The sequence below is a fragment of the Ceratotherium simum genome, chromosome 3, assembly GCF_057802395.1.
Source record: "Ceratotherium simum simum isolate JZ-2026a chromosome 3, ASM5780239v1, whole genome shotgun sequence".
NCBI classification, from domain to species: Eukaryota; Metazoa; Chordata; class Mammalia; order Perissodactyla; family Rhinocerotidae; genus Ceratotherium; species Ceratotherium simum.
The window spans coordinates 38,051,684-38,064,481 of NC_141902.1; the positions used below are offsets into that span (position 1 = coordinate 38,051,684).

At 45.8% G+C, this 12,798-nt stretch overlaps 1 protein-coding gene across 1 annotated transcript; it reads right to left on the reverse strand.

The window, feature by feature from the left end:
• Positions 1–852: 852 nt before the first annotated feature.
• PPP1R14D (protein phosphatase 1 regulatory inhibitor subunit 14D) lies at positions 853–10,264 on the reverse strand. The gene is made up of 4 exons (XM_004421427.2): positions 9,998–10,264; positions 1,409–1,492; positions 1,171–1,203; positions 853–979 (listed from the first exon to the last, which is right to left on the reverse strand). The coding sequence occupies exons 1-4, from the start codon at positions 10,250–10,252 to the stop codon at positions 914–916; spliced, it is 438 nt and encodes a 145-aa protein (XP_004421484.1). The 5' UTR covers positions 10,253–10,264; the 3' UTR covers positions 853–913.
• Positions 10,265–12,798: the final 2,534 nt, after the last annotated feature.

The following is a 12,798-nucleotide window of genomic DNA, read 5'->3' on the forward strand; positions in this document are numbered from 1 at the left end:
ACCATCTTGGATTTCTCAGCCTCTCTAATAATCAAACACTGCATGCACAAACAATGAATGCATACCCTGCTTTGAGCCTTACTCCCAAAGGATGCCGCCTGCCAGGGCCCCTGTCCCAACCTGCCTGCCATTCAGACCCAGTGTCTGTTTCCAGCAACTCCTCCTGACCCCTCAGCCTGTACCCTTGACACCCCTCTGCTTAGCCCCTGCTTATTCTCTTCCTGCCTCTGGCTGGAGCCAGCTCAAGAAGGAGTCTTCAGCTTCAGGCCTCCTGCATCATTTAGGGAGGAAGGAGGGTTTAGCTTTCCCTGATGCCCCCAGACCCAGCTAGGTTCTTCCTGTTACCTCTTTTCTGGGATTCAGAACTAGTCTTTGCCACTTGGGCTCCTATTGTTGGTGATGCCAGGATGCTGTGTCTTAGCCAAGTGCCTGCTGCTTGGTCTCTGGGCCTTGGTAGATTATGATCTCGCTGAAGCAGAACTGTGACCTTCATCTTTGAATTCTCAAGGTCTTTTTGGTTGGATGGATGGATGGATGGATGGATGGATGGATGAGGTGTACGGATAGAGCCTAGTGACTCAGGGTGCTTGCCTTCTGCTATATCACTTCACCCTCTCCCTCCCCATCCCTCAGCACAGATATGCTCCACACTCCATTCAGCTGGAGCTTCTAAAGGTTTTATCCACTTGGCTGCCAAGGAAAGCACTGGGCAACAGCCATGACTGGTTCCCAGAAAGCCCAGCTGACAGGAACTAACTGTGACTGCACAAACACCAGCGGTGTCCAAATGTCCCTCCTCATCCTCCACATTCCTTGTCTGTGTCCCAAGGAGCCATTTCCCTTGCAGCCTGGAATCCAGAGGTTCAGAGCAGGCCTGGCAGTGCTGAGGCTGCTGAAAGTAGTCTCACAAGGCTTATTTCTGAGGCCGACTGAGTCTCTGGAGTTTCTTGAGTTCACCAAGTAGCTCAGAGATAAAAGGCTGAGAGAGAAACAGGGATGAGATCAAGACATGGAGTCATACTCACCCACCACGCTGCCCTCCCTAATCTCCCCCAACCCCATTCCCCCAGAGCCAGGGAAGGGGAGAAGGACCCAGGTCCACACTTTCCTTTCATTAGCCACCTCCCCACTGGGCCTCCTCTTACCCCTAGACTGGCAGAGCATCCTTACCTCTGTGGGGCGGGGGCAGTTTTGGAGAATAGCCTGGGTAGAAGAGAGCAGAGAAATGGGTCCCTGAGCCACAGCACTTTCCCACAAACCCCACTCAGTCTCCCAGGAACTCTCTCCTCTGAATTGGTTCTCCCCACTCCACTCAAACAGGCAGAGCCTGGGTTCCTGGTTTCCCCTTAGTCCAACCCCAGCTTCCATCCCCCAACCCCTGGGGCTGGGATCCAGCCCCCCATTCTACCTCCAACTGAGTCTTCTGCTCCTCTGTGGATAGTTCCATGAGAGCCTCCAGGTCAATCTCAGGCTCAGAAGGACTTGGTTGATCCTGTTTGGGAATCACATGGGGCTCAGAGGGGCCTGGCCAGCTGGAGCTGTAGTGAAGGTTACCGTCAAGGGCTCACCCATCTCCCACCCTATTTCCTATATTCTGTCCTTCTCCTCTCCTGACTCAAACCACCCACTCATTCTTCCATTCAACAGTTACCGAAGACCTACTATATTCTACCTGAAACTGTGCTAGGGTTCTTCAAAAAGAGCATCTGTTTAACTTCAAAAGTTATATACATTGTTGGTAGGGATGTAAAATGGTACAGCTGCTTTGGAAAACAGTTTGGCAGTTCCTTAAAATGTTAAATATAGAGTTATCATGTGACCCAGCAATTCTACTCCTAGGTCTATTCCCAAGAGAAATGAAAACATATGTCCACACAAAAATTTGCGTGCGAATGTCCATAGCAGCATTCTTCATGATAGCCAAAAAGTGAAAACAACCCAAATGTTAATCAACTGATGGATAAATAAAATATGATGTAGCCATACAACATTATTCAGCAATAAAAAGGAAGAAAGCACTGATTCATGCTATAACATTGATGAACCTTGAAAACACTAGGTCAGTGAAAGAAACCAGTTATAAAACGGCACACAGTATATGATTTAATTTGTATGAAATGTCCAGAATAGGTAAGTCTATAGAGACACAAAGTAGATTAGTGGTTTCCTAGGGCTGGGGGTAGTGGTGGTAGGGAATGAGGTGTGATTGCTAATGGGCACATGGTTTCTTTTGTGGGTGATGAAATATTCTAAAATTAGATTGTGGTTATGGTTTTACAATTCTGTGAAGATACTTAAAACCACTGGATTGTACACTTTTAAGTGGGTGAATTGTATGGTATGTGAATCATATCTCAATAAAACTGTCTTTAAAGTTATTATGGTCATTGAAAAAATTTAAACAACACAGAGTTTATAAAATTAAAAATGAAAGATGCACAAGAGAATGAGAAGACAAGCCACAGACTGGGAGAAAATATTTGCACAAGACATATCTGATAAAGGACTGTTATCCGTAATATACAAAAAACTCTTGAAACTCAACAACGAGAAGCAAACAACTCAATTAAAAAATGGGCAAAAGATCTAAACAGCTGCCTCACCAAAGAAGATGTGCAGATAGCAAATAGCATAAGACAAGATGCTCAACATCATGTGTCATTAGAAAATTGCAAATTAAAACAACAATGAGATACCACCACACACTTATTAAAATGGCAAAAAATCCAAAATGCTGAAAAATCAAATGTTAATGAGGACGTGGAGCAACAGGAACTCTCATTTATTGCTGGTGGGAATGCAAAATGGTACAGTCGCTTTGGAAGACAGTTTAGCGGTTTCTTACAAAAGGAAACATACTCTTACCGTATGATCCAGCAATCACACTTCTTGGCATTTACCCAAGTGAGCTGAAAACATGTCCACGCAAAAACATGCACATGGATATTTATAGCAGCTTTATTCATATTGCCAAAACTTGGACACAACGAAGATGTCCTTCCATAGGTGAATGGATAAATAGACTATGGTACATTCAGACAATGGAATATTATTCAGTGCTGAAAAGAAATGAGCTATCAAGTCGGGAAAACACGTGGAGAAACCTTAAATGTATATCACTAAGTGAAAGAAGCCAATCTGAAAAGTCTACATACTGTCTAATTCCAACTATATGACGTTCTGGAAAGGGCAAAGCTATGGAGTCAGTAAAAAAGCTCAGTGGTTGCCAGGGGTTGGGGGGAGGGCAGGATGAATAGGTGATGCACAGAGGATTTTAGAGCAGTGAAACTACTCCGTATGATACTAATGGTGGATACATATCATTATACATTTGTCAAAATCCATAGAATGTGTAACACTAAGAGTGAATCCTGGGGCCAGCCCGGTGGCTTAGCGGTTAAGTGTGCGCGCTCCACTACTGGCGGCCCAAGTACGGATCCTGGGCGCGCACCGACCCACTGCTTGTTGGGCCATGCTGAGGCAGCGTCCCCCTTACAGCAACTAGAAGGATGTGCAGCTATAACATACAACTATCTACTGGGGCTTTGTGGAATAGAGGAGGAGGATTGGCAATAGATGTTAGCTCAGAGCCGGTCTTCCTCAGCAAAAAGAGGAGGATTAGCATGGATGTTAGCTCAGGGCTGATCTTCTTCACAAAAAAAAAAAAAAAAGAGTGAATCCTAATATAAACCATGGACTTTGGGTGATTATGATGTGTCGATACAAGTTCATCAAGTGTAACAAATGTACTGCTCTAGTGGGGGATGTTGATGGTGGAAGAGACAGTGCATGTGTGGGGACAGGGGAATATGAGAACTCTGTACTTTTTGCTCAATTTTACTGTGAACCTACAACTGCTCCAAAAAATAAACTCTATTAAAAAAAGATGTGAACTCAAGGGCCGAGATTTAATAAACTTAATAACTTTTTACTGCTTGACTAAGAACACTATTACTAGTACAGGTTGGTGCCACTTTCTTTTTTCTTTTTTTTTGTGAGGAAGATCAGCCCTGAGCTAACATCCACGCTAATCCTCCTCTTTTTGCTGAGGAAGACCGGCTCTGAGCTAACATCTATTGCCAACCCTCCTCTTTTTTTTTCCCCAAAGACCCAGTAGATAGTTGTATGTCATAGTTGCACATTCTTCTAGTTGCTGTATGTGGGACGCGGCCTCAGCATGGCCAGAGAAGCGGTGCGTTGGTGCGCGCCCGGGATCCGAACCCGGGCCGCCAGTAGCGGAGCGCGCGCACTTAACCGCTAAGCCACGGGCCGACCCTGGTGCCACTTCCTTGATTCATGCTAAGGGCCACCATTGCTTTTGCATCATCGGTGCAAATGTCAACATAGTGAAAAAGGCAAACAACATCTTAGTATTATTATGAAAATAATCATGGCCCTCCTGAAAGGGTCTTGGGAACCCTGGAGTCACCAGAACATAAGAACTGCTTCCTGAGCCGGCCCCATGGCTCAGCAGTTAAGTGCGCGCGCTCCGCTGCTGGCGGCCCGGGTTCGGATCCCGGGCGCGCACCGACGCACCGCTTCTCCGGCCATACTGAGGCCGTGTCCCACATACAGCAACTAGAAGGCTGTGCAACTATGACATACAACTATCTACTGGGGCTTTGGGGGGGGGGAAAAAAAAAGAACTGCTTCCTTATCCATTCTTCTATTGGTTTGTTCTTTTTTTCTTACTGACTTAAGAGTTGTCTTTTTTTTTTAATTCAGATTAGCCTAGCATTCCATATGTGATGGAAATATTGTCTATGTTTGGAGGAGGGGCTGGAGAAATAGGTGTTCGTGTTTATACAGTTGAATCGAATGGTCTTTTCCATTCCAGTTTGGGTTTTGCTTCATCTTCTCTTTTTTGATGCTTAGCAAGTTCTTCCCATACTGACTTGGGTAAATATTTGATATTCACCTTTATATTTTTCTAGAGGTTTGATGATTTCACCTTTTCCATTTGATTATTTAATCCTTTGGAATCTATTTATTCAACAACTATGTGTTACTACTATTATTCCAGCACTGTGAACTTGGGAACTTCAGTGAACAAAACAAAGATCCTGCCCTCAAAGAGCCTACATGTTAGGGACAGTTGAGGAGACATAATAAAAACAGATGTACTAAGTAATTAAGTTGTATAATTTGTCTAAAGGTAGGTACTATTTGGGGAACTTTTTCAATGATGGAAATGTTCCACATCTTGATTGGGGTAGTGGTTACATATGGCGAAGAATATCCAAATGTATGCCTCAAACGGGAAGATCTTATTCTCCCAATTATACTTCAGTAAAGTTGATTTTTAAAAAAAGAAAGAAAAAGAAACCTCACCTACCCTCTCACTCCTCCCACTGCCAACAGGCAGCCACCGTTAACCGTTTTGGTCCTTCCATACCTTTTTAAAAATAAATAGTGTTAGAGTTCTAAGTTGGCTTTTTCACCCTAAACTCTAGACTCTCCCTTTGCTTCCTTGGTTTCTAGCTCATCTGATTCAGCATTGATTCATTTAATGCATATTTATCGAGTGCGTGCTATGTACCAAGCATTGTGATGAGACCTGGGGCCGTAACAGCAAGACAGAGATGATCCTGCCCTTGAAAAGCTTACAGTCTCCTGAGGGATACAGACAAGTGAGAAGAAGTAACAATACAGGGTAATAAGCACTCTGATGAGATCCTATGGGAGCACCTGGAAGGGGAAGCTAACCAAGCCTGGGGTTTAGGAAGGCTTCCTGGAGGAAGTGACCTCTAACCTGAGACCTGAAGGCTGAGTAACAGTTAACCAGATATTTATGCTTCTGGTCATGATGGAGGAATGGGACCGGACTTATTCTCCCCACACAAGTAACTAGAAAACTAGATAAAAATATATGAACAATGTCTTCAGACATTGGACAACAGGTAGCTCAGGACTACCTGAGAAAGAAGGGAAACAAAAGAGGTAAACTCTATAATTGCCTTGTATTTCTTCCTGGAGGCAATTTCCAGACCTCAGAGCAGAGAGGAAGATCCCAAGCAGAGCACTGTGGTCTTGCTAAATTGATGTGACAGAGATTGGAGTTCAAGGTTGAGGTGGCTAGAAGTTGTTAGACAAAGTTGTGGATAGGGAGGAGTTATGAAGAAAGAGACCTCCAGAAGTCTGCATAAGGTTTCTCTTGAGTCTTTGCTAAACACAAGATGCACATTCATAGGGTAAAACTTCACAAAGCCTGGTGCTATGAGGCACTGAGGGCACAGAGATGAACAGTTCCCAGACCTCACATGAGACTGGGGACAAATCAAGTTCCACCCAGGGGGAGTGGACAGTCGTTGCTGATCACGCAGGAATTCAGCAGAGACCTCAGAAGGGCCATGCTTTACAGGGGGGTCAATTATTCCTTAGATTAAAGGCTACTCTAGACTCACCCTAACAGAGCTTAAAAGCAAGCCTCAGGAGGATCACACTGAACCACAAGTAACTAAACCACCTACTAGAACAAAGCCCAACACTCTTAAAAAGAAGGAAAAAAATTCAGTTACCCAACAACATGAAACTCACAATATCTAGTATCCAATAAAAAAGTCACTAGTTGTGCCAAGACCTGGGAAGTGTGACCTATAACAAGGAGAAAAATCAGTTAACAGAAGCAGACCCAGAAATGACAGATGATGGACTTAGCAGATGAGGAAAACATAAATATAGTAATTACAGAAATGGGAGATATGAGTAAGAACCAAATGGAGCATCTAGAGATGAAAAATACAATATTTTAAATGAAAAATTTACTGGATAGAATTAACAGCATATTTGACACTGCAGGAAAAAAGATCAGTTGAACTTGAAGATACAGCAAAGAAACTAGAAAAAATGAAGCACAGAGAGGAAAAAACCTGGAGGAAAAAAAAGAAGAGAACAGAACAGAGCTGTGGTGACCTGTGGGACCATATCAAGTGGTCTAATATATCAGTAATGGGAGTCCCAGAAGGTGGAGAGTGTGGTCAAAAAATAAAGATACAATCTAACGATCAGAACTTCACCTCTAAAAATGTATCAGTCCTGCCCCCAAAATTATTTCTATATCTCTTATGACATTAACTATACATATATTGAATATAAGGTATGTATATTACTGTTAGGCATTTTGCCACTGCAGTCTGGAGTTGAGAATATGGGCTCATATCATAATCCAAATATTCTTTCCCTCAAGTATTTTTTGAATTCTCAGAAAATAAGCAGAGATATCAAACAACTCCCACTGAGATGAACAAGTGTGGTAAACTTGTGACTCTGTATCTACATGTGGTAGTTTCCTGCCAGGTGTTGCCCGATGTTACCCCCTTTCTCACCTCCACTCCATACTCAGGTCCCTCTGCCATGGGGACCAGCAATGGAGGAAGGCTCAGAGATGAGCTAACAGACTTTTGTTTCACATATTCATTGACAATACTTTTGTAAAGTTGGAAGTTTAATAGATTGTTTCTTACAATGTCACCACATCAAAAGTGCTGCATCAACATGCCAGCTGCCACCAGAAGATAGTGTCATGGAAGCTATAGGAAAGGAACATTTCATTACTCCAGGGTGGTCAACAGTGTCCCCTGCTGATGTGTACATTAGATTAAGCCCCAAGGCAGTGACCTTGGCAAGAGCTCTCAATAGAGTGGTGGGAACAGAAGGCAGATTTCAGTGGTGTGAATGTGATAGGAAGGGAGATGGTAAGTAAAGGCTGTGAGTGTGGACAAATCCTCCAAGGAGTCTTGTAAAGGAGACACGAAATAGGGGATGGTAGCCAGAGGGCAGCAGGTTGTTGAGCAAGAGTCTCCTTAAAATAGGAGAAACTCATGAGTGTTGAAGTCCCTGCTTAGAAGCCAAATCCACACTCTACCTCTGGACAGCGGGAGCTATAGGGCCCCAGGTCTGTTTGTTGTGTTGAACCCAAACTTGGTTCCTCTGAAGACCCCAAAGCAGGCTGCACGCCCTGTGAGAAGAGGTGGGGCTCTCCAACAAAGGAAAGATAGATCCCGTTAAACTAAATTAAACAAGTGGTGACTGACGCATGCCTGGAACCATTCCTAGTGTGCTATCCAAGTGTGCTATCCTAGTGTGAGCCAACTGTGTTGCCTCAATCTCTGCCCAAAATGACCAGCCACCTGGGGCTTCCCCAGCCACTTGGCTGCTTCCTGCTGAAAAGAACAGGGATTGGGAGAGGAACTGCCACCTGGCACCTTTGGACAATTGCCATGGCCACTGCAGGCCAGGTATTTGATTTTGGCCATTGCCTGGGAGCAGTCCTCCCACACGTCCTGTTTTCCAGGGTTATAAGCTCATTATTGTACAGCTTTCCTCCCTGCCTTGCTCTTGCAAAACAAGGTTCTTTGGCTAGTGTGTTTCCCCTCTGCCTGGAAGGATTTTCCCTGAGGTGTCTGAAATATGAAACTTGTCATGCAAGTGTACAACAGTCTAAAATTGAAACTGAATCAGAAAGAGAGGGTGCTGGCAGTCAGTGAAGGGCAGCAGAGGTGCCTTGCAAGATCAGGGCAGACACAGGCCAACAAAGTTTGCCTCTCCTGCTCCCAGCTCCAGGCCATCTCCCCACCTTCCACGAGCAGGCCCAGGATGCTACACGGGAGATGGACCAAACTGACACATGACCCAGTGAGCTTCACAAGACAGCCCGGGCCACACGCATCACTCTTCCCCACCCCAACAACAGGGCGGCTGACACAGCCCTTACCTGGAAGAATCTCAGGCCCTCACTGCCCCAGAAAGAAAAGATAGGATCTGAGTCAAGAAAGAGGAGAAACAAGGACCATGGAATGTGGACAAGGAGGACTCCCAGTCTCTGGCTTGGTGCAATGGTTCTCAGCTGGTCACATGCTAGAATCAGCTCTGGAGCTTATAAAAAAGGCCTGGGCCCCATTCTAGTAGATTTAAAGTCAGTTGAGGTGCAGTTAGGGCACTGGGTTTTTTCTGAAGTACTTCAGGTGTGAAGAACCACCAGCTCCTCCAATAAGTGCTCAGGCTCTGAGAGCAGAGCCCCAGCTGTAGCTCCTGGTCCCACCGCTTCCTAGTTGTGTGACCTTGGGCTAGTTCCTCCACATCTCTAAGGCTCCATTTCCTCCACGGTAAAGCAGCACCTACCTAATGGAGTTGTGGGGCGGGCTGAATGAAATAATGCATGTTGAGTGCTGGGCACTGAGCCTAGCGCAGAGTTAAGTGCTCAAAATATAATTCTTGTTGAAGCGGCAGTTGTCACTATCTAGGATCCTGATGGAGGAATCTAAGCAAGAAAATTCCGCTTCTCGTAACAAGGGGCCAAGACCTGTCCTTTTCCCCTGGAGGGGTTGAGGGGGGTCAGTCAGAGCCGGGGCCAAGGCTGGGTCACGTGCTGGTGTTAGCCTCACTGTTGGTTACTCTGAAATTCTAGTCCAGCACTGTCCATTCTGAGATGATGGAAATGTTCTATATCTGTGCTGACAATATGGTGGCTGCTAGCCACATGGGGCCGTGGGACACTTGAAATGTGGCTATTGTGACCAAGGAATTGGACTTTTAATTTTGTTTAATTTCTATTAATTTAAATAGCTAAACATGGCTGATAGCTACAGTAGTGGACAGTGTAGCTCTAGACTGAATGTGTGTTGAGGATGAGAGTAAATAAACACATAAAATGAAGAAAAATAGCCCTTCTACTATCTCATTTGAGTGTCAAAAAGTCCTATGAAGGAGATATGACAGGCATTGATGGCCCCATTTTATCAATTAGGAAACTAAGTCTCAGGGATATTAAAAGACTTGCCCCAGATTATGATGAGAGTTAGAGGTAGAGCCCAGACCAGAAGGAGGCAGATTTCTGGGCTGCAAACCCACGCCTCACCTGATGGGAAAAGCTTTTTCTCCATGGGAACCTCCCACATCAGCCCTCCAGCTCCCCCTGAGGTCTCCAGGCAGGCTCTGCCCCAGCCCCCGGGCCAGGCCCCAGGCCCCAGGTCCTCCCACCCTCCCCCATGCTACCCACCTGGAAGAGTTTCTGAACCTGTGCATCCACCCACTGCTCCATGTCCAGCCAGCGCTGGAGCTGCTCCCGGTCGTACTTCACCGTCAGCCGGCTGGGTCTCCGGGACCTGGGCAGTTTGGAGGGGTCTGGATGGGACTTTGACTCTGAGTCTGTGGATGACGTCCTCCTCCTCCCAGAAGCCCACTGGACCTTCTTGCTGGAGTTCTCCCGGTCAGAGTTGGGAGATGTGCAGGAAGGAGGGCTTGAAGACAGCATGGAAGGATTGGCCTGGGCAAGGAGCTGGGGAAAACTGCCGGTCAGAGCAAGGGTGCCAGGAAAATGAGGAGACAGAGAACAGAGGGAGAGGCCAGCAGAGAAGAAAGGAAGGCGGGCAGGCGCGAGGGAGGCCCAAGGCTCCGGGAAGGGTGGGGGTCAAAGATCAACAGGCCTTTATCTGGTGCTGGGAATGCCAGTCTCCTGGCTCCTTGCTGCCAGTTAGTGGCACTCCGGAGCAGTGCGCCAGCCTCCCTCCCGCAGCTGCTGGGGCCCAGAGTGATATAAACTGCAGTCGAGCAAAGGTCAAGTGGGTGCCGTGCCTCAGGAGGAAGAAAGGGCCCTTGTATCCCGAGGGGTGTGGGGCCCTCATTGGAGCTCTATGGCCAGCTCTGGAGCAGGACCTAAGTCACACTCATCTGAGAGCCCTCGGCATCCCACCTTCCTGGGACTAGATCCACCTGCGCTTTAAGAAGCAGCGGTATCCTGCTGGAGCAGGGTCCCTGGCTGGCAGGGTCTCCTGTTCAGAGTGTGGCACAGCTGGGGGCAAAGTCTTGCTGGGGATGGTTAGAGCGGGGGTCATCTCTGGCTCTCATGGGGTCTGTATCCTCTTGTAGCTGGGTGTGTCTGAACATGAGCTGCCTTTGGGAATATGTGAGGGAAGAGGCGCTCCTCTGTCAGCCTAGCCCTGTGTGCTTGCAAAGGCAAATTGATCAAGCTTGTCTCCCATGCCCGGTTCCCAGAAGCAACTGCTTAGGAAGCCATGTTTATCATCACATGATCCTCCTCTGCCTCACGTCCTTCCTGATGAAAAGGAAACCTGCAGACCTAACTTACACCCAGGTATCAGGACTAATACTTTTAGACATACTCGCATTCTAAAAGAAGGGTATTTTTGTTTATTTAGTCCCTTGTAACAAAAATTTCTAAACTTTTTAAAAAAGTTACAGGAGAACACTATAATTTTTTTAAAAAAATGAACAGCTCAGAAGGACAAATGAAAAATGAAAGTTTCTCTCCTCTCCCCAGCTCCCCACCAACAGCTTCTATTTTTAATTCTCCTCTGATCACCATTATCCCTTCATGTAATATCATAAATGTGTCCATTTTAGACAGTATCTCTTTTTTTGTGTGTGTGAGGAAGATCAGCCCTGAGCTAATGTCCAATGCTAATCCTCCTCTTTTTTTTTTTTTCTTTTGCTGAGGAAGATTGGACCTGGGCTAACATCTGTTAGACAGTATCTCGTTCCCTCAATATGAAGGATGAGGAATTAACTCCCTCGCACTAACTCCCTCATGTCCTTTATTTTCCATGTTGCAATTTTTGTTTATATATTTCTTTTCAGGTCTTGTAGTGGTTGCCTTTATGATGTTGAGTTTCTGTTTCCAGTGTATCGACTTCAACCATCATACACTGTTTCCTAAAAGAGAGCTTTAGACAAAGGCCAATAGATGACTCTTTTTTTTTTTTTTAAATCTACCTGCTCATTTTTTTTTTTTTTGTGAGGAGGACTAGCCCTGAGCTAACATCCAATGCCAATCCTCCCCTTTTTCTTGAGGAAGATTGGCCCTGGGCTAACATCCGTGCCCATATTCCTCTGCCTTATATGGGACGCCGCCACAGCATGGTCTAACAAGCAGTGCGTCAGTGCACGCCCTGGATCGGAACCTGTGAACACCAGGCCGCCGCAGCAGAGTGCGCGCGCTTAACCGCTGCGCCACCGGGCTGGTCCCCAGATGAGTCTTTAATGATGAAACTTTGGGCCCTCCATTAACAGTGTGGGGGAGGTGTTTGAGGCTGGAGGCCAGGATTGTAGGCTGGAAAAGCCCAGGCTCTGGAGGAAAGCTGACAGATCTGAGTTCACACTTAGCTTTTCTCTGCATTGGTTTTATAACCTTCAAGTTTCACAACCTCTTTGAGTCTGTTTTCTCATCTGCAAAATGGGATTTGGGGAGGATTAAATGAGATGATGTATGTAAACATTTAGCATGGTGTCCAAGATACAGTAGACATCTATTCCCTTCCTTTCTTCGCCTTCCCATTCTCCCTGCCTTCCTGTTGAGGCTCTGTCCACCAAATGCCGGCCCTGGGATTTCTCTGCAGTGGCTTCCTTCCAGGCCCTCTTTGGAAGAGGGTGGAGGTGAGCAGGGTAGGAAGGCCTCTAAAACGCAGCCTGTAGACTCAGCTCTTACTTCGACACTCTGTGATGGGCAGGCATTATTATGATAGTTTCCTGCCTCTTCTGTTTTCCTGTCTTCAGAAGGGTTTGGGAGCCCTTTCAGGAAAAGGAACCAGATCAGAAGAATCGTTGGGTTGTGTTCATTCATTAATCATTCATTTAACAAGGATTTTATGAGCTCCTCTAGTAGGCCAAGAATTATGCCCAATACTAGGGATTGGTGATCCAAAAGAGATATAGTCCCTGTCTTGGTGGAACTTACAGTCTATTGTGAAAATAAATATTAATCAACTAATCAAATAAATATAAAATTACAAATGTATTTAGTGATCTGAAGAAAAGGTAAGAGGTGCTGTAAGAATGTCTAGT

Coding starts and splice junctions, on each gene's coding strand:
- PPP1R14D (XM_004421427.2), bottom strand. CDS start 10,252: ATGCTGTCTTCAAGCCCTCCTTCCTGCACATCTCCCAACTCTGACCGG. Junction 1,493..9,997: donor AGGTTCAGAAACTCTTCCAG/GTGGGTAGCATG, acceptor ATTCCCAAACAG/GATCAACCAAGTCCTTCTGA. Junction 1,204..1,408: donor AGCAGAAGACTCAGTTGGAG/GTAGAATGGGGG, acceptor TCTTCTACCCAG/GCTATTCTCCAAAACTGCCC.